Source organism: Ornithorhynchus anatinus, chromosome 3 (genome assembly GCF_004115215.2).
Source record: "Ornithorhynchus anatinus isolate Pmale09 chromosome 3, mOrnAna1.pri.v4, whole genome shotgun sequence".
In the NCBI taxonomy this organism is placed as follows: Eukaryota; Metazoa; Chordata; class Mammalia; order Monotremata; family Ornithorhynchidae; genus Ornithorhynchus; species Ornithorhynchus anatinus.
Genome location: NC_041730.1, coordinates 67549288 through 67570284, shown reverse-complemented (window position 1 = coordinate 67570284; position 20997 = coordinate 67549288). Strand labels below are relative to the sequence as shown.

Below are 20997 nucleotides of genomic sequence, written 5' to 3'. Positions count from 1 at the left end.
TTAAAAAGGTCAGTCTTCCAATATCTTTGTACCATCCACCCCTTAACCTTAACTCAATCCCCATTGAGTCAGTGGTTATCGTAACATGAGTTTCTTCGGGAAAAGAGCTACCACATTACAGCAGAAATGACTGCAGCCATTGAAAAGCAAGCATTTCAGTAAGCTCAGTCACCCTGTCTGAGGCCATCATCACATCTCAGCCTTTCTACAGCCAAACTTCAATCTAACCATGTGACGAATGCAACAGGGGCAATCACCTGTGACCAGTGTTTTACCATGTTGTTTGAGATGTTAGGCAGTTGGGAGGGACTACCATTGAATTCCACTGTTCTAGAAGGAGCTTTAGAGAAATCCCCCAGGACAGTGAACTTTCTAAGAACCCCAAATGTAGTCCTTTGGTAGCAGGCACTAAGGATGTCACCTTTTACCCAGGTTTTGCTCTCCTTTTTTTTTTTTTTTTCGTAGGATTGACACTGGCCAGGTCAGAGTATAGCAATGTTTAGAAACAGTAGGTGACTCGAAAGAGAGTTCTAACTTGAGGGGCCCAGATTTATTCCAAAACACATGAAGGATGAGGAAGCGTTATCCTAAAGATAGGGCTATTATGTTGGCTCAAGCTATTCCACATGCTCAGGAAGTATTTAAATTTTGGCTGAGCTGTCAATGGATTGTCAAAAACCTGCAGTGATTGCTCATCCATCTCCGCATCAAACAGAAATTTTTACTACTGGCTTTAAGACATTCATTCAGTTACCCCCTCCATTCCCCCATCTAACCTCATTCTTCTCCCACTAAAACCCAGTTTGCACACATGATTCCTCTAACAACATCCTACTTACTTTACCACTCACCATCAAATCCTGCTCATGTCTTTCTTCCTGCCTGGAACTCCCTCCCACCACAGTCTACTGCTTTACCCATTTCAAAGTCCTTCATATCTCCATCAGGAAGCCTTTCCCGGCCACTCTCATTCCCCGTTCCCAATTCTCCCTTCATTCTGCATTGCCTATGTACTTGGGTATGTATCCCTTAATCATTTGACTAACCAGCCCAACCCTGCCAAACTTAAATACATATCCTTCTATTCCACTATTTAGACATCTGCCTTCCCTACTAGATTCCAAACTCCATTATTAACTCCATTATATTGTAGTCTTCCAGTTGTTGAATAAATACTATTGATTGATTGGAGTGATTTTTTGAAACCGTGAATCAAATTGCTGGAAAGGGGCCTATGTCTAGCCCTCTTCAGGGAAGGTACCAACTAAGCCGTTTGAGATAGGATTGTGTCCCTTCTTAAAAAAATCTCTAGATATGGAAACTACTCAAAGCTCTTTGAAGTCCCTTTTGGATTTAAAACCACCATTAATAAAAAACCATTTGTAGCTCCCCTGAAAGCCTACATCGACAAAGAGGAAACCGTAGCTGAAACAACTAGAAGTGGTAGAAGTTATCACAACTGGCAACTTTAGCACTTGTCTATAGTCAGATATGCTTAACATGTATGTATATATCAATATACTCATGCCATTTACTTATCCATGTATTTATTAAGTTATTTCACTTTCCCATACTCTTGCTCATATAAATTATATCAATGCTTTTCCTTCTGCTTCCACCGTATGTATGTAATTTATGTCTATCTGCCTCCCCATTAAATTACAAACTCCTCAAGAGCAAGAACTGAATTACATTGCACTGCACACTGTAGGTGCTCATTAAATACTACTGAATAAATGAATATATGAATATATATATATATATAATATATAAACTCTTCATGAAAACTGTATTTGCCTGTGGATTCCACTCAGAGGGTGGAAATGGCCAAGTATGGGATGCACACTGTTGTAAAATTGAATGAAAAAATGGAAAAATCAAGGAAAACAAGCAACAAAGATTGCAAAGCCAAGGGAAGGCTGTTTACAAAACTGAAGCTATTATTATTTATCATACACTCATACCAACCTAGTTCCTAGGTAATTTTGAGGTGTGAACAGCAGAGCACTAGAAAACTGGATTGAAAGATTCACAGGACAAGAGGTTGCATTTTTTCTTATCAGGAAGCCTGGGAAACCAGGACTTCATAACACTAGGTTAAATCATTTGAAAGCATGTGATGCCTGCAACATTGCAAATTGTAAACCAATGACTTTCTCAGAAGAGAAGTACATGAACACAAGGTGAATGAGGTGTATGCATAAACTAAAATCATGTGTGCAATCCTACTCTGACCCCTTCATTGTGTTCTCTTTGCCTGGATTTAAAATTTAGATGTCCAATTGAGAAGTCAATGAATAACAACATCTTGTTCAGGGAAACTAGACAGTACCCCCCAACTGGAGTTTAAAACCCACAGATATTTGAAGACCAGTACAAGTTTAAAGTGAGGCAACAATTTTCTCTTTGACACAGTGGGTGTCTGGGTTCATTACCTATACTTCCTGGAAAACCACATTAGACCCGATGTACTGTAGGGCAGAGGTTGGACAGGCTATTTACTGACGAAAGAACTTCTGTCTGCTAATATTTGAATTGGGTAACTATGACAGCATGACAAGATGATAAAATGCTAAACTTCAGAGAATGGGGTTCTTTGGGTGTAGGGGAACAAAGGCCTAAATCTATATGAAAATTTTCTAACCCTTCTAAATTGTTAGATCAAAGCACAGCTTTCCTATCTTCCATATAGCTGGTGTACATGGAGCCAGAGAGGGTGGTAGAAGGATGGAATTTGATTAGATCTAACCTTTTAACAGGTAATCAGGCAGCTAGTTTCTGGTTTTGTGAAAGGGTCCGCTCCATATTTCGGTGCACATTCTTTCGAAGCATTCAACTTGAAAAAACATTTTGCACTGAAAATATAGGGACCTCAGACTGCCACAGCAGCCTACCACATGAAAGAGAGGCTGCTCAGTTCTACGTCAACAGACATCTAGTTGCCTCTTGCCCCTGCCCCAAAAGGGAGAAAGAATTTGGGCAATGTGAGGCCTCTCAATTTTTTGAATGTTAGGAAAGCTGTGATTGAGACTGTATGGGGCTGTTAGACTGAGCTTCAAAGAGACTGATAACTCTTCTCCTCTACCCCAAATGCCCTACTGCTCTGGTTTTTGTCAGTCTTTTCTTTCATATTGTGTGATTTGTGATTTTTCATAGTACTTGTTAACTGCTTTCTATGTGCCAAGCACTGCTCCATGCACTGGAGTCTGTACAAGTTAATCAGGTTGGACACAATCCCTGTCCCACATGGAGCTCACAGTCTCGATCCCCATTTTACAGATGAGGTAACTGAGGCCCAGAGAAGTGAAGTGACTTACCCAAGGTCACACAGCAGACATATGGTAGAGCTATAATTAGAACCCAGGTCCTTCTGACTTCCAGGCCCACAGTCTCTCCATTAAGCCATGCTGCTCCTTGATTTCTTAAGCACTGATATTTGTTAAGCACTACATGCCACAGAACCATTCTAAATGCTGAGGTAAACACAGTATAGCAGATTGAAGAATACCTGTTCCATTTGGGGCTCAGAGTCTAAGAAGGAGGGAAAGCAAGTATTTAATCTCCGTTTTACAGATGAGAAAATTGAGGGAACTTAATGACCTGTCCAAAGAAGCCAAGTCTACAGGCATATACCACACAAGCCTACAACCTGTCACCTTGGCACAATGGCCAATTTTGCTCTTTTCCCTTGCTGATGCTGCGATGTAACATATTCTGAGCATTTAGGATCTAGGAACCTCAACCTCAGGTAAAGACATGCCCAGTAAACAGGCAATTCTCTGTGACACAGTACATCAGGCAAATATGTGGGCCAAGAGTATACTCTTGAGACTCCCATATTCCTAGAGATAGAAACTGAGGAAATTGGGTAAAAGTTCACATCCTATAAAGAATGGAGTATATCATCATATACGTAACATGAATGCACAAGTTAAACTCACTCTGAGATGGTTTCAAAAGGACCTAGGTGGCTACAGACTGTCGTATGAAAACAGGATATTTCTGGAAAAAGAGAAGCTTGAGTAAAATTTTAGAATAGAGAAAGGACTTGGCTTCAGAGCTGGGGCAGTGATCAGTGAAATGAGTGACTGGTTAGATAGGCAACTAAATGGCTGGGAACTAGTGGACAAGTTTATTGGGGGAAGTGGGGATGACACGGAATTGAACCTCTACTTGATGTAATCCCACTATTATTTCTCATTGAGCCACACTGATGTGGAAAGGGAACATATCTACCAACTGGGCTGTATTTTATTCCCTCCAGCATTTAGTACAGTGCTCTGAACACAGTAAGCCTTTGATGAATTTCACCAATTGATGAAATCGAAGAACATTTGTAAAGTAGCCAGGGGAAATGCTGCCTTTTTTTTACCACCAACTTGTTGCTTGGCACTTGACCCAGTGTAGCTAAATGACTTTTCTGCTAGCAAGAAAATCTACTACATCCAGAGGATTTGGGGGAACAAGGACTGTGTCCAACTTAATTTTCTTGTTGCTCAGTCCATTATAAGCACGTAAAAGGCCACAGTTGTTAAAACTATTATTTTCCTAAGACACAGGCATTAAACCTTGTCTTGGAGTTCTGTAGTGGGAGCACTTCACAAATAGAGATATTCTCTGTGTACCACAAAGCCTGAGAGGCAACGTTACTTTCTAAAAATAAATGAATGAATAAATAAATGAACAAAACTAAATCCACACCTTTCCCTTTCCCCTGCTGTCCACCATTGGAGGACAATGTAAAGTATGAGTTTCATCTTTCCCGCAAGTGAAATGCCAACACTTCATTCCACAGATTGCCTACAAGTGGGAACAGCAACTAGGCCATGGAGAAGTTAGCAATAATGGCTTTGTTTCAAATGAAAATCCATGTAAACATCTCCACGTTCTCCTATATACTGATAGAAGTAGTCAGGGCAGGTACAGTCCTGAAAATTTTTGAACCTAATGCTTGACTGCTCTTGAATCGAAATGTCATTTGTCTGCCTTCTTATCCATGGGATCCCCCACTACAGTACCGTATAGAATATTATTTCCCTGGATTGTGGATGAGCAGGTTATTTTTTTTAAAAAAGGAAGTGTTTTATGGATGTCAATATACATCATTCCAATTGCTTGCCCGCAACACACTAATATGTTTGTTATTTTGCCATATAAGGAAACTAGATTGGCATGGTTTGTTCTTACCAAAGTTGTGTTAATTAGTACACAGAGTTCTGTGCTCATCTGTGTGTTTGCAAATGTATTTTTAAAATCCAATTTGAATATCATGGTGTATGACTAGAAAAACATAGTCACATGTGCTATGAGACAGATACTGAGTCCTAAATGTGAATATAGGCATATATTTTACTTTGTCTGAAAAATGCAGATTAAAACTGTGAATCCCATGAGGGACATAGATTGTGTCCAACCTTTATCTACCTTATATCTACCCCAGTGCTTAGAACAATGCCTGGCTCATAATATAGAGTTTAAATACCATTAATAAATCCAGATTAAGACCAGACTAAGGTACAAATTATGGAACTTTGGTTTCTTAAGTACCTTAACATTATTTCTCTTGATTTAACCAGTAGAGAGCTATCTTTTGTTTATTGGCCCCGATATTAATTTAACACCTGATTTTTTTTTTACTCCCTAGGTGCTTAGTCATATACACATGTCTATCTATCCATCTATGAACAAAAATTGGGGACCTTTTGGAGATCAAGGCAAGGCCCGTGTTAAATATAAATTACCAAAATGGTTTCTTTTACTTTCTGTTACTTCAGTACTATGAATCATGAGGCTTTTTAAAAATTAAACACGTTTTATTTAATGTGACTAAATATTCCCTCTTTCTTTTTGGAAAATGCTTTTCCAAAAAGAACAATGGGAGCATTAAAGAGCAATATACTAAAGTAGATGGCCAGAAATTGCCCAATCCATTAAGCAACAATGTGACCAAATCAAACTGGCCATCAAGCCCTCTAGTCGATGCTTTTATGTGCACACACTGTGCATCCCTGCTGAAAAGCATTCAAATCATCTACTCCCATGGCTCACTGAAATTTCTCCCCCGTTCCAATCATTTTCCTCAGAATCTTACACATGTTCAACCCAGAGACTTTTGTAGGTGCACATTAGTTCTCCAAAGACTCCCAAATTTTTTCTGTAAACACCTTACTAAAAGATATTTAGAAAAATGTTAAACTGAGATGACAATACAACCCAAACATAAAAAGTGTAATGCATTAGAAGTGACTTCATAAAACTTTGATTATTCTGCTTTCTACTGAATTTACTGACACCTGTATTTTCATCAGCTCTTCATAGATATGTTACCTAGTCTATTTAGTTACTAAGATTTAAGTCTTTAAAAACCCTGTGTTCATGAGGGTGATCAGTTTTTAGTACTCCATGGGGCACTCTAAAACTCAAATTTGTTTATAGTTACTCTCACAAAAAGCTATTTGGAGTGTTTCTCCCATTACATTGCCAGTGAAATTATACAGTGACTACTTATACAATCAATAGAACAGTACTGCCCTTCTTATTCTGAGAGAAGAAAGAATAACTGTTTTTAATATGTGAATTTCGGGAAAATAATACCGAAAGGGAGATCTTTTTTTTTTTTTGCTTTCCTGAATAGGTTTTCTCGTTATGAAAAGCATGCTAAAGTTATTTTTATTACAACAATGTGGTATCTTTTTGTTGGGCATATTTTGATGAAGGAAATCCTTCTCCCATGGTTAATTTATTCAGAAGCATCAGGTTTTTTAAGTAGAATTTATTTTTGCTCCAAATCTGCGCTACTTTCTCTGTTTATTTATAATGCCAATTCTGTTAAAGAAATTACATTACCGTATCATAAAATGAGAATTGCTTGGAATTATCACATACACCTTTCACAATTCCTTTTTTCCCCAGAGATCCACAGATATTGTTATATACAGAGCATTAAACCATTAAAAATTACAAAAGCGGAGTAATTTGTTTTTCCTGCTCATCATTTGAAAAAAAGTCATTATCTGAAAATGAAAAGCTTTGTGCTACAAGTGAAGCTACTCATAATAAAACTTTTAGGCCATCATAAGTCCCCAGGATATATTTTCAAGCTGTTTTTCCATATGAACTGGGCCCAAATGGCATTTTTTTTTAATGTTTGTTCCTGTGGAGGAAGTAATATACACATTTTTCCTTAATGTTTTCCTTTTGAACATTTTGTGACCTGAGGCAATCTAGCCAATTCACCTTTTCCTTAAGACAAAACTTTTCCCCCCCATTTCCTTTAAGCAAGAATTTAAAGGTCAGATTATCACTTCTCCAAATGTCCCATACTATTTAGTTGATTTTAACTTGTCTTGCCATAATATGCTTCCACTAATTGTTTCATAACTCATTTAAATAAGAGGTATTCTAGATGAGAATTCATTGAAGCAACTATTCAAGTAACCAATTACTTTTTTTAAGCACAGGGGAATTTTAATTATGAGCCTGTGTTATTTAAAAGCAGAGTGCTTCAATTTGCATCTTGAAATAGCTATTGTACTGGAGGAAAAATTATACCTATGAATAAAATACTGGTTCAAATAAATGAAAGTGGTTTAGCTTTTATTTTGGCAAAAAAGAAACAAAAATGCAAATATGATTTGGACTATAAAAATCACTAAATTCCATCAAGAAAGCACTGAAATGGCCAAAGGAAACATAATCCTACACCAACAACCAAGAATCTATGGATTTTAGGCTGTTAAAGACTAAAATGTATTATTTTCAACAAAATTTAATAGAATAACTTTCTAAAACAATGAACAAAAACTGGACAGACCAGAGTACATGTAGTAAAAGGGCTCACAGGCTCTAGAAACAAATTGTTCAAAGGTTGCAAGGATTCACAGAAAGCCACAGACTAAGGCCAAAACTCTTTTGTGGACTGTATGGATGACTCTAAAACAAATTATCATAAGCCAAACCATTAAGTCACCTTTACCCAGTTTTGCAATAAACTCACCTAGAGGTTCAGCTCTAGCCCCATCCAGAAAATTTTGTGTTGTTACTACTTTCTCTGTAGTTTCTAATATACATAAGCTTCCATTATATGTCACCCCATCCTCCTGGGTTTCACGTATTAGCTGAGTTTACCAATATCAATCAACCAAGAGTATTTGGTGAGTTCATAATGGATGAAGAACATTGTAGTAAATTTTTGGAAGAAAGAGACTGAATTAGATTTGAGGTAGAGATAAGGATCCCTGCCTCACAATTCAACAAGGGAGCACAGCCACAAACATTCATAAATAGTTGGAACGAATGAGAGAAACAACGCTGCTGTATTTTCTTAGTAACAGGGGTATGGAATGATAGATTCATCTATTCCACCTATTCCCATTATTTGTAAATAATTTATATTGACCTGTAGCATAAAGGGCAGGACCTCTGTCTTTCATACCTACATACCTACCAAAAACTTACTACAGTACTCTGCTTGTGACAGGTGCTCAATACATAACAAATAATAATAAGAGATTAATGTGTAAGCTAAGAAAAACCAAGGATATGCATAAATGCTAAGGATGACTGTTGGATGGGAGCAATCTGGGCAGGTGGCCTAGGGAAGGAGGGTGGCTTAATGGAGAGAGCCCAGCCCTGGAAGTTAGAAGACCTGGGGTCCAATCTCTGCTCTGCCATCTGGCTGCAGTGTGATCTTGGGTAAGTCACTTAACTTCTCTGTGCCTCAGTTACCTCATCTGTAAAATGGGGATTAAGACTGGATGTGGAACAAGGACTGTGTCTGACCTGATTAGCTTGCAGCTACCCCAGTATTTAGTACAGTGTCTGGTACAAAGTATATGCTTAACAAATACCCAAAAAAGTAGACCTTATTCAAAAAATGTCTCCAGAAGGAAGATTTTCAAGAAAGTTTGAAGATAAAAGACCTCAGGGGAAGTTTCAGGTGAGAGGAATGACAATAACAAGATATTGGTGATGGGAGAATGTCTCCCCCTATAGACTTGTAAACTCATTGTGATCAGGGAGTGTGTCCATTTATTGTCACACTGTACTTTCCCAAGCACTTAGTACAGTGCATTGCACACAGTAAATGCTCAATAAATATAATTAAATGAATGAATGAATTATGAAAAAGGCACAGTGAGTAGGTTATCTGGGGAGGACTGAAAAATGTGAACTGGGGTGTAGTCTCCATAAACACCCACAACCTTGGAGAATTTATTTGCTCCCACAGCTTCAACTACCATCCTTATGTTTCTGAGTCACAAATGCAGCTTCAGTACTGACCTTTCCCCCCTGCAGTCTTGCATTTCCTCCTTTCTTCAGGACATCTCTACTTGGCTGTTCTGCCAACACCTCAAACTTAATATGTTCAAAAAATGGAATTCCTCTTATTCACATCCAAACTCTATCTTCCTCAGGACTTTCCTATCACTGTAGGCTAGCATCACTATCCTCCCCCCCTCACAAGCCTGAAACCATGGGTTTATCCTTGACTCATCTCTCATTCAATCCACATATTCACTCTGTCACCAATTGTGGCCTAGTGGATAGCACATAGGCCTGGAAGTCAGAAGGACCTGGGTTCTAATCTTAATTCTGCTACCTGCTGTGTGACCTTGGGCAAGTCACTTACTTTCTCTGGGCCTCAGTTAACTCATCTGTCAAATGGGGCCTAAGACTGTGAGCCCTATGTGAGACAGGGACTACTGAGTAACTCATACCTACTCCAGTGGTTAGTATAGCACCTGGAACATAGTAAGCACTTAAATACTATTTTAAAAAAAACAAAAAGCCCTTCACAACCTTCATAAAATTCACCACTTCCTCTCCATACAAACTAATTCCCCACTAATGGAAGCACTTATATCTCAACTTGGCTACTTTATCAACCTCCTCTCTGAGCTCCCAGGCCCCTGTCTCTCCCCATTTCAGTTCACACTCTTGGTTCATTGTTATAAAAATCCAATCAATTCATATGTCCCCACTTCTCAAAAATCACCAAGCTCTGCTCATTCATCACCACATCCATCAGCTTTAAGGCAATCATCTTTCTTTCTGTACTTAACCTCGCTGATCTAGTACAAACCTCACACTCCCCTCTAACACCAATCTACTCTCTGTAAACTCTCTGTACCTCATTGCTGTCCGCCTCATCACTGAACCCTTGCCCAGGTTCTCTCTCATGACTTTCTCCCCTTTGACATCTGACAGTCCACTACTGTCCCCATCTTCAAAAGCCTCCTAAAATCACATCTCCTCCAAAGGCTTATTCAGACTAAGCCTTTGATTTCCCCTATATGCATTCCCTTTTGCATTATCTGTGAAATTGGCTGTGTATCCCTTAAGCTCTTTTAATATAGTACTTATGTAAATATTCTTATGCTCTACTGTTTTCCCTATCCTTAATCTATTTTAGTGTTTCTTTCCGTTTAGACTATAAGTTCTTTGTAGGTAGGAATCACATCCAGCAACTCTGTTCCACTTTCCAAAGGACTTGATTCAGTCCTCTGTACACAGTATGTGCTTAATACCATTCATTTGTTGATAAATCAATATATCATTGATTACCGACAAATCCAGTCCACACATTTTACTCCTCTAACAACAACCTTTTCATGGTACCTCAATCTCAGCTATCTCAGTGTCTATCCCTTGCCCAAATCCTCTCTGTGGTCTGGAACTCCACTTGATATCCGACAGACTACCACTCTCCTCACCTTCAAAGTCATCCTAAAAATCACATCTCCTCCAACAGGTCTTCCCTACTAAGTCCTTATTTCCCCTACTCTCTCTACCTTCTGCACAGTCTCTTCACAGGGATCTGTACCATTAAGCAGTTGATATTAAATGCACCTTCAGCCCCATTTCCCCATCTCTGATTTATTGCAATGTTGGTCACCCCTCTAGGCTGTAAGCTTCCTGTGGGAAGGGATCATGTCAATAACTAAGGGGAATGTGGCTCTTTGGAAATACCCAAGGAGCATCATTGCTTCCTGTTACCCCGAAATGAAAGTTAACCTTCCCACTTTCTAAAACATCTCCCTTTGTTTCACCAGTTAAATATCCCAAGTGAATACAGAATTTTGCACAATACCAAAGCAGAAGTGAAACACCAAAAAAAAATAAAAATAATGAATTTTCTCACGTTCTCAGAGGAAACCTCTGAGTGTCATATATAGAGTTGCTGCAAAAAAAAATTCTCAGGTTTAGAGCAGCTGTGGCAAAATCCAGATCAGTGGAAATGACTGTCTCTGTATCATGTCTAAAGTCATAGGCCTAACAATGACCACAAATACTAAAAGTGAGTAGCCATTGAATTAAGAAGTTAGGATGTTATTTTGCCTTCCCCGTTCTTTTTCCTACTTCACCTAAGTGAATGTCAGGAGCTGAAGAATCATTGAGAAATTCCTGAGAAGAGCTAATGTACAACTTGGTAAGTTTTAATGCATAACATGTTCCCACTGATTAAAGGCTGAGTTCAATTGCCATATTTTCCTCTACCAGAAATAACTTTAAGAAGTGACTCCTATAAATAAAGAAGGCAACTTCAGTACACTGAACAGTTTGTTCTACACCATTGAATTTAAGTTTATTTTTTTCTTGAAGTCTGGTCTACTGACTGCCATAGCTTTACAAATGATGAAATCATTGTAGTACTCTATTCCAGGAAAGATATTTGCTCACTGTGAATTTCTGCCATTTGGCACTCTTAATTTCTTTAGACATAGCGCTAATATATGCTACCTAAACATCATAGTAAGGGTTTAAATGCTGAGAATGACCCTACTGACACTAAATGATATAACCTAGACTTGTCTTGTAACTCAGTAACTATTTTATTCATCTTTGTTCAGAAAACTAAAGCTCTGTCCATATATTTCAATATATTGAAGGAATGGAATCCTTAATTCATTTCACCCAAGAAACAAACAGAAAACAAAAATAAATTCAGATTTCTAAAAGCACGTCTGGAAATCTTTTCCACTGAAGGAAATTCCCATGGAACATAACATGCAATTTGGCGAAAACATGAAAAAGAGCCCAGAAATTTCTATTCAGTCAAGATGCTGAATTATCATCTATCCATTTAGGTATAGATTCTACACTCGCTGTGGGTGGAGAACGTGTCTATCCACTCTGTTATACTGTACCCATCCAACCACTTAGTACAATGTTATGTACATGGAAAACAATCAATAAATGCCACTGATTGATTGATTATGGCACGAATTTCTTAAATTTCAGTAATCATCATCGTACTTATTAAACGTCTGCTATTTTGCCAAGCATTAATTCCTTCAGAAGTGCTGGCATTCATACAAGAAAAGCAGGGCAGACAAAGTCCCTGTCCCACATGGGCTTACATTCTAAGTAGTAGGGAAAATAGGTATTGGATCCCCATTTTAAAATTGAGGTCAACTGAATCACAAAGAAGTTAAGTGACTTGTCCAAGGTCATATAGCAGACAAGTAGCAGAACTGGGATTAGAACCCAGACACCCAGGCTTGTGCTCTTTCCAATTGAGCATACTACTTCTCAGGAGTTGTGTTTAAAATAAATTCCTTGGTGGTATTTGCCACTTAATTTCAGGCAACCATATTCCTTCTTCATGATCTTTAAGGCATACTGTCTAAATAGTTTACCACTAGGTCAGACAAGTATCCTTCTATGCACACTATCCATGGTTTCACTGTTAAGAGATATATTTAGTGATCCTCAAGATGTTCATAGCCCAGTCTGACATCCAATTTGGCTAGTCTACTGATCCTTTCATCCTCTGACTCCTTCCTAACCATTATACTAAGTTTTCAGGGTCTCTTCTCTCTTCCATCAGATAGTTGATTTTATATTTGATATATTTTCCAAGATGCATTACTGGGGAGTCTAAATAAATATTTTTTATGGTAGTTGTTGAAGGCTATGCGACAAACATGTTCTAAGCACCGGGGTAGTTACAAGTTAATAAGGTCAGACACAGTCTCTGTCCCATTTGGAGCGCACAGTTTAAGTAGGAGGGAGAACAGGTATTTAATTCTCATTTTACAGTTGAGAAAACTCAAACACAGATAAGTTGTGACTTGCTCAAAATCACACAGCAAGCAAGTAGAAGACACTGAATTGGAACTCAGATCCTTCCAACTCCCATGCCAGTGCTCTATCCACGAGGCCAGGCTGTTTTTCTAATTGAGTTGAAGAATCATCATGAAATTTAATTATATCCATTTAGGAATGGTTTATTACTTACAAGAAAGAGTTAGGTTCATAAAATATTTAAGAACTCAAAATTAGGTGTTCTTTTATTTACGATATGAGATTGGCCCATTTAACATTTCCTTATGCCTTGGTCAAAAATGAAAACCCATGCTCCTGGCAAAAGAGTTATCAGATGACTTGTGACACACAGACTTTCAACACAGAGGCCAATTCTTCTAATGTACTGCTATTACAGTGTTGGATGAAATTATTATACACATTCCTTTGATAATAATAATAATAATAATGTTAGTATTTGTTAAGCGCTTACTATGTGCAAAGCACTGTTCTAAGCGCTGGGGTATACAGGGTAATCAGGTTGTCCCATATGAGGCTCACAGTCTTAATCCCCATTTTACAGATGAGGTAACTGAGGCACAGAGAAGTTAAGTGACTTGCCCAAAGTCACACAGCTGACAAGCGGCAGAGCCGGAATTCGAACCCATGACCTCTGACTCCCAAGCCCGGGCTCTTTCCACGGAGCCACACTGCTTCCAGGGAGTGATAATCTAAGGGAGTGACAGAAACAACAAGATGGGGCCAATCCTGAAGAATGTAAATGTCTGGTAAATGCAACTTACATAAACTAAAGAACATTTTCATCGTATTCAAGTAGAGGATTACCAAATCACTGCATAAATGAGTCAGAAAAATAATATAGGTCTTGTTAAAAATAACAGTGTCAGTTTGGTGCCACAGGATTTACTTCCCCTCTCTGTATCTTTCAGAAGGAAAACATTATCAGTTCATTCATTGACATCAGTTACTGGATTTCAAAGGGATGAAGGGAAGGATTTGCCTACCTGCTACTGTCACCTTAGCTGTTCGGCTGATGATCGATCCATAATCTCCTAGAGAAGCTTCACACTGGTAGAGGCCTTCGTCTGGTTTATGGTGCCTGGAGTGGACTATGTTTTGTATATACAGCGAACCATTGGGCAGTTGCAGCTTCCTCTCGTCCACGGCTAGGTTTAAAGGGGCACCATCCTTCTTCCACTTAATGACTGGTACGACAAGATCAGACTCCGCTGTGCAGTTCAGGAGTACGCTACCTCCACGCATGGTGACAGCATCTGAAGGTTCAGAGATGAACCGCAGGGATGTAAAAGTTTTAACCTGGGAAGCTGGAAGAAAACAGAAGGAAGTCTATTGTTCATTGATTCAAAACCCAAAAGATATTCACTCACACTGAAGGAAAAATTAAATGTAGTATTTTAATAAAGATTCTCCAAAGGCACCTTGGATCCTTGGCAAGTAGTTCTAGAAGTAATGCAAGTAAAAAACCATCGTGCCTAACCTGAAGAAAGAAAATAACCCCCTGGGATAAATGTACTCAATGTTACTGGGTTATATAGAACATTTGGCAAAGATAAACAGAACATAAGGAAAGCATCAACTTTTATTAAGTCCAGGTTTCCAGAGTTATCCAATACTCAGAGATTCAGATAGGGAAAAATGATAATAATGGCTGAAACTCTCATTTAATCATTAGGAAGCCTGGCAAATGGTATACTTGCTTCAGGGATATGAGCACCTACTGAGCCTTCCCTTAAGCATACCCTGGGGATGACAAAAACCATTTCTAAAATTTCAAAAAGGACCCTCCATTCAGGTGCTATCTTTTTTCTAAAAGAAATAAATCTTTCATCTGATAAATTTGGTTCAAGTTAGAATTTGGAGCAACGCTCACAAAGCTTAAATGAGTTTTTAAATTGGTGAGACACATCCTGAAGCATAGATGCTAATAAAACTAACTTACAGTGATCAAACCCAGTAAATTACCAATTCTCAATTTTAATTTATAAGTTCTTTCCCAAGCATAAACATTGTTGGAGTGTTTCCTCTCTCCCCTACTCCTCCCCCCATAAACAAAATAGGGGAGGAGAAAGCAAATCAGAAGAAGAAAATAAACATTAGGAGACTTGAGATCTGGAGAATGGAGCAGACCTATTTAAGTTTTAGCTGGTAAAAGTGATTTTTTCAAAGGCTTGAAAGCACATGGAATTTAGCAGGAGAGAAGATTGTAAAAGATGACCCTTAATGGATCTAAGGGACCTTACAGGATATTCTGGTCCTAGTCTGTCCTCAGACGGGACCACATTGAAATCATCCAAGACGCAGTGGGTTGATCCTCCTAGTAAAGGTCTCCAGTGATTGATAATTCCTCCTCTAGTGTCTGATCATAGTGACTATAATTGGCCTTATATTCAAAAAATACTTGCTTACATGAATCAAATTCTCTGCATGCCATTCTAACCCCATTCTGACTAAATGTATGTGTTTTGTTATATATTCAGACCGAGGACCATCTTTCATTTACTCAAATACAAATTACCATTCAGCCTCCTCTTCTCTAGGCTATATTAGCTTAGCTCTTTTGTTTTTTTCTCTTGAGAGACTGTAACTCCAAGTATTTTTGTTCCTCTACTCTGGTCCCTCTTCATGTCCACTCTAACCCTTTCAGAATTATAACACCAGCTGCACCAGGAGCGGAATATCCCAATGTTATGTTTAAATAAAACTGCTGGTCTTGCAACATGACTCAGCTCCAGAGCCCATGCCCATGTTATTTGCAAGGATGAAGGAATGGGCCTTCACTATTCTCACCACAATCTCTCTCTGCTACTACAACTGCTTCTGAAAAGCAGTGTGGCTTAGTGGAAAGAACATGGGCTTCGGAGTCAGAGGTCATGGGTTCTAATCCCGGCTCTGCCACTTGTCAGCTTGAGCAAGTCACTTCACTGTGCCTCAGTTACCTCATCTGCAAAATGGGGATTAAGACTGTGAGCCCCACATGGGACAACCTGAATTCCTTGGATCTACCCCAGCGCTTATAACAGTGTTTGAAACATAGTAAACGCTTAACAAATACCATCATCATCAACAGAGGTGGAGAGTAAGAAGAAACTCCAACAACCTAGTTTTTTTTTTACGGCGTTTGTTAAGTACTTACTATGTGCCAACCACTGTACCAAGCCCTAGGATAGATACAGGCTAATAAAATTTGCACAGACCCTAACCCCTAGGGAGCATCTTGATATCTATTGTACAGATGAGGTAACTGAGGCACAGACAAATTAAGTGACTTGACCAAAATCAATTAGGAAAGTACAATACAACAATTAGCAGTGACAGTCCCTGCCCACGACGAGCGCACAGTCCAGAATGGGGGAGACAGATATCAATATAAATAAATAAAATGACAGCTATATACTTAAGTGTTGTGGGACTGAGAGGTGGGAGAAGAGCAAAGGGAGCAAGTTGGAGTGATGCAGAAAGCAGTGGGAGATGAGGAAAAGTGGGGCTTAGTCTGAGAAGGCCTCTTGGAGGAGATGTGCCTTCAATAAGGCTTTGAAGTGGGGAGAGTAATTGTCTGTTGGATTTGAGAAGGGGGAGTGTTTCAGGCCAGAGGCAGGAGGTAGGCCAAGCGTCCTTGGTGAGACAGACGACATCGAGACTTGGTGAGAAGGTTAGCACTAGATGGACAGGGCACTCTAAATATAACTCCATTGAATGCCATTTCATTCTTGCATTCCAAGATGTTAACTAACTGGCTTTGGTAGATAACATTTTAAAGGTGGGCAGACCCTCTCATGTTGTCATCCTTATCTTTGGTAAAGGGACTTTCACACAGCAGGGAGTTGGTCTCTGTGTGACAATTCTAGCCAGGTGCCCTTGGGTGTAATGAAAGCAGTCTTCCAGCTAGCTATACACCCCAAAACAGAACTAGAATTTTGTATCTTCCTAACTTTTTGATGAAAAGATCAATGGGACAACCATATTGAATCCATCTAGGTTGTGTCTGTATATTTAGGTTCTCTCACTGTAGTCACAACAGTGAATTAAATGTGTACAGAGAAAATCATTCTGTTGTGCTCTCCCAAGCACTTAGTACAGTGCTCTGCACATGGTGAGTGCTCAATACCATTCATTGATTTTGATTGATGACCCAATCTAAAGAAATGGTAATAACCAAATTCTGAGGTCTTACAACTTTGAGATACTTAGCTGTGGGAGCACATGCTTTTTGGGTAACTAGCATAACAGGAATCAAATTGAACTTCATGCTCACGTGTTATTAAAAAGCATTTGCTGTTTTGTTCTTTCTTGGCATCATTTTTAAACAAAGCCTTTCTGTTGGTCATTTAATTTATATTCCAGAAAGCACAATACATATTAACGTAACTGATCGTGACAGTAAAAGTTAATGAGCATGTGATATCACAAATAGTTCATGTTTCCATATAAGCATCCATAACCTCATTCCAGGGGGGTTATGGAGTTCCCAGTGCTGCAAGAACATAATTTCCAGTTAAAGATTATCATTCTTTAATATAAGTACCTTGCAGTCACTTGCAATTTGAGTTATTTCTACTTGTAAAAACCACATTTAGTACATATAGCTTTGAAATAGTCTACCTCACCGTTTAACTGACTTTCATTAGTTCTGCCATATGAGATGGAAAATTCTTCTATATATTCTTTCAATTCTCTGAGGTTCCTAGGGAGAAGATCTATTGTGTTAAGGGATGGGGTGGTTTTTGCATGTTTTTACTGGAGAAATGTGTTTGAAAGTCATGTATTCTGCTTAGTAAGATGTCAGGCATGCTGTGCAGAGAAAAGGGGACAAAACTTGGTCTTTCCTTCCTTTTTCTGATGTCCCATCCTTCATATCTCTTTCTACCTTTAAGCAACAAAAGCTAAAATGTCAGATGGGATATGTCCTGGACAATTCCAAAGGTTTAAACTGGATGAAAGACATTTTCTTAAAGTAGAGCAGAGAAAAATATGCTAATTACTGGAAACCAGCAGCATAAAAGCTTTCTCTAATATGATTGTGATTTTTGCAGGGACAGCTAGTTGGCACAACTCCAAAAGGAGGACTAGAAAAATCAAAGGTTTTGTTTCAATTCATCAAACAGTGCAAAACACTATATAATTCATTTAGTGCTATTCAACTTGCATTTTTAAGTGAATTTTAGTGACTCCTAATTGAGAAGCTAATTTCAAACCGACCAGTCCAATTCAACTGTTTGGGGGATGTAACCAAAAAGATTTCTATGCTTTCTACCCTATCTGTCTCACAGAAACAGGAACTCTAGTGGTCTTTTACTCAGAAGGAAAAACAAACAAACAAAAAGGCAATCCAAATTTATATCTACCATGAGACAAAAGAAAAAAACAGCCTGTAGAAACCCATATGGGCAAGAATATAACATGTGATTCAAAATTGGAGGGCAGATCTAGTCCCAGAGGGCTAAGATCATCATTTCCAATCACTGTCAACAGACTCTTCTTTAAAGGCTAACATTCAGAATTAGTAAGATTAAAAACTTTTTAAAGCCTAGATAGTGAGGACATCTGATCTGGCAAGTGAGATGAAGATAAACAGAGGACAAATATCTTATTCTTTCCCCTTTTGACCATTTGAAGAATGGAAAAACAAGTGTACCTTAAAATAATAATAATAATTATGGCCCTTGCTAAACATTTACTATGAGTCAGGCACTGTATTAAGCCCTGGGGTGGATACAAGCAAATAGGGTTTGACACAGTCCCTGTCCCAAGTGGGGCTCATAGTCTCAACCCCCGTTTTACATATGAGATAACTGAGGCACAGAAAAATAAAGTGGCTTGCCCAAGGTCAGATAAGTGACAGAGCTAGAATTAGAACCCAGGTCCTTCTGATTCCTAGGTTCATGGTCTATTCCCTAGGCCAGGCTGTTTCTCTCAACAAGAGTAGAAACAAAAGTAAAATTAAATTTTCCAAGCATGTGTTTTGCTATGGCTCGAGTTAAATAATGAAATCAAAGGGTGACTAACCAGTAGGTTTCAGTGAATTGGGAGTGCTTGAAGTATTCTAAGATTTATTTACATGATGAGGACCTCAAAACATCTGGATTTTTTTCTAAAAGAAAATAAAAAAAGATCTTTATTCTATTACTGTAATTCACCAGGAAGATCAAAAGATACTAAAATGCTTCCACCAGCAAGGGTCTCATGGTACTTGCTCACCTAATCATTTTAAATAATTTAAAGTACAGTCACAGACACCCGCTATTAGAATATATTTTCCAAGAAGTTTTAGAAAGTTATCTTATATCTAAGATTTTAGGTTACATTTAGTGAGGACAGTAATTTCTGATGGAGTTGGAAATACCTATCCAAGCAAAAATGTAAAACTTCAAGTTAATGAAAGAAGCATTAAAAGAAAAGATATAAAAACTCTTTCAGAAACAAAAAAAGGAGTTCAAGAAATATTCAAAATGGGAAAGTTGAATCTATATCTTAAAGAATTCAGCTGTATATTATACTATCTCCCTTAGTCTGTGACCTCTTTGTGGGCAGGAAATGTGACTACCAACTCTGTTGTACTGTACTCTCGCAAGCACAGTGCTCTGCACACAGTAAACATTTAATATAATTGATTGATCCAAGAGCTATACAGTAACATCCCTTTATTTCCCTTGCCTCCATCTGAAGATGGAAGATATCACTAAAGCAGGATTTTTCAAATCTTTTATTTTTTTAAGGAATTCTATGGAAACAGATGACCAAGGTTCTAATCCTGCCTCTGTGTGACCTTAGGCAAGTCACATAACATCTCTGTACTAAGCGATTGGGAGAGTACAATATACCGGAGTAGGTAGACACATTCCCTGGCAGAACGGGCTTACAGTCTAGAGGGACTGGCATTAATATAAATAATTTACAACATATAATTTATAGATATGCATGTAAGTGCTGTGAGGCAGAAGATGAGCAAATAACAATGTCCAAAGGTTACAGATCCAAGTGCATAGATGACACAGAAGATAGAGGGAGCCAGGGAAAAGGAGATGTGATGTTAATAAGGCTTTAAAAGTGGGGACAGTATGGAATGGTGTATATGGAAGGAGAGAGAGTTTCAAGCCAGAAGGAATGTATGGGAAAGGGGTAGGCAGCCAGATAGAAGAAATCAGAGGAAGTAGGAGGGAGAACAGGGTCGAATACCCATTTTTAAGATGAAGAAAATGAGGCACAGAGAAGTTAAGTGACTTGCTCAAGGTCACAGAGGAGACGAGTGGAGGAGTCCGTACCAGAATCCAGGTCCACTGACTCCCAGGCTGCTCCTTTCCACTAGGCCATGCTGTTCTCTAAAGTCGATGGTAAGAATTTCCTGTTTGATGTGGAAGTGGATAGGCAACCACTTTAGGAGTGGGGAAATGGTGAACAGGGGAGAGCTGAAATGAGTCATGCAGGGTTGTGAATACAAAAAGAATAGGTTTACCAGCTGTGACCGGAGGTAATTTTGGACATGGAACTTAAAACTCTTGGTTTACTGCAGCAATTAGTACATAACAAATTTTTGCCTACGGATATTTACCAAGGTACCTTCCAGCCTCCTCCCTATCCATGGCAATCCATAATGGTAGGAGCCCTCCTGAAGCAATAGGAGAAATAGTGTGGATTCTCAGAGCTCCCATAGTGCTCCTTTTTTATGAGTTGAAGTTCCAAAAATACTTCAGGAGTCAGGCCAGTGTTTGGAGAAGTCAGTAGGTGAAGTGGTGTCTCTCCAGGACTCTCTGCCACCCGTGGAAGTATTATGCTCAAGGGAGACTGGTGGAGCCTGTACAAGTTGATCACGTTGGCTAAGATTGCCCCAGAGAGAAGGGCTGAGACCATTCGGGAAAACTGGGGGCAAAAAGCTGAATCGAGGAAAGTCCCTCCTTCCTCCACCCCTACCAGTGACCTAGAATCTATCCA

The 20997-nt window shown here is 38.8% G+C and overlaps 1 protein-coding gene across 1 annotated transcript in view; it reads right to left on the bottom strand.

The window, feature by feature from the left end:
• DCC (DCC netrin 1 receptor) overlaps positions 1-20717 on the bottom strand; it is a 644354-nt gene extending 623637 nt beyond the window's left edge. The window contains 2 exon segments of the mRNA XM_039911321.1: positions 14055-14375; positions 20618-20717. Of these exon segments, the coding sequence (XP_039767255.1) occupies positions 14055-14375; positions 20618-20717 (421 nt within the window).
• Positions 20718-20997: the final 280 nt, after the last annotated feature.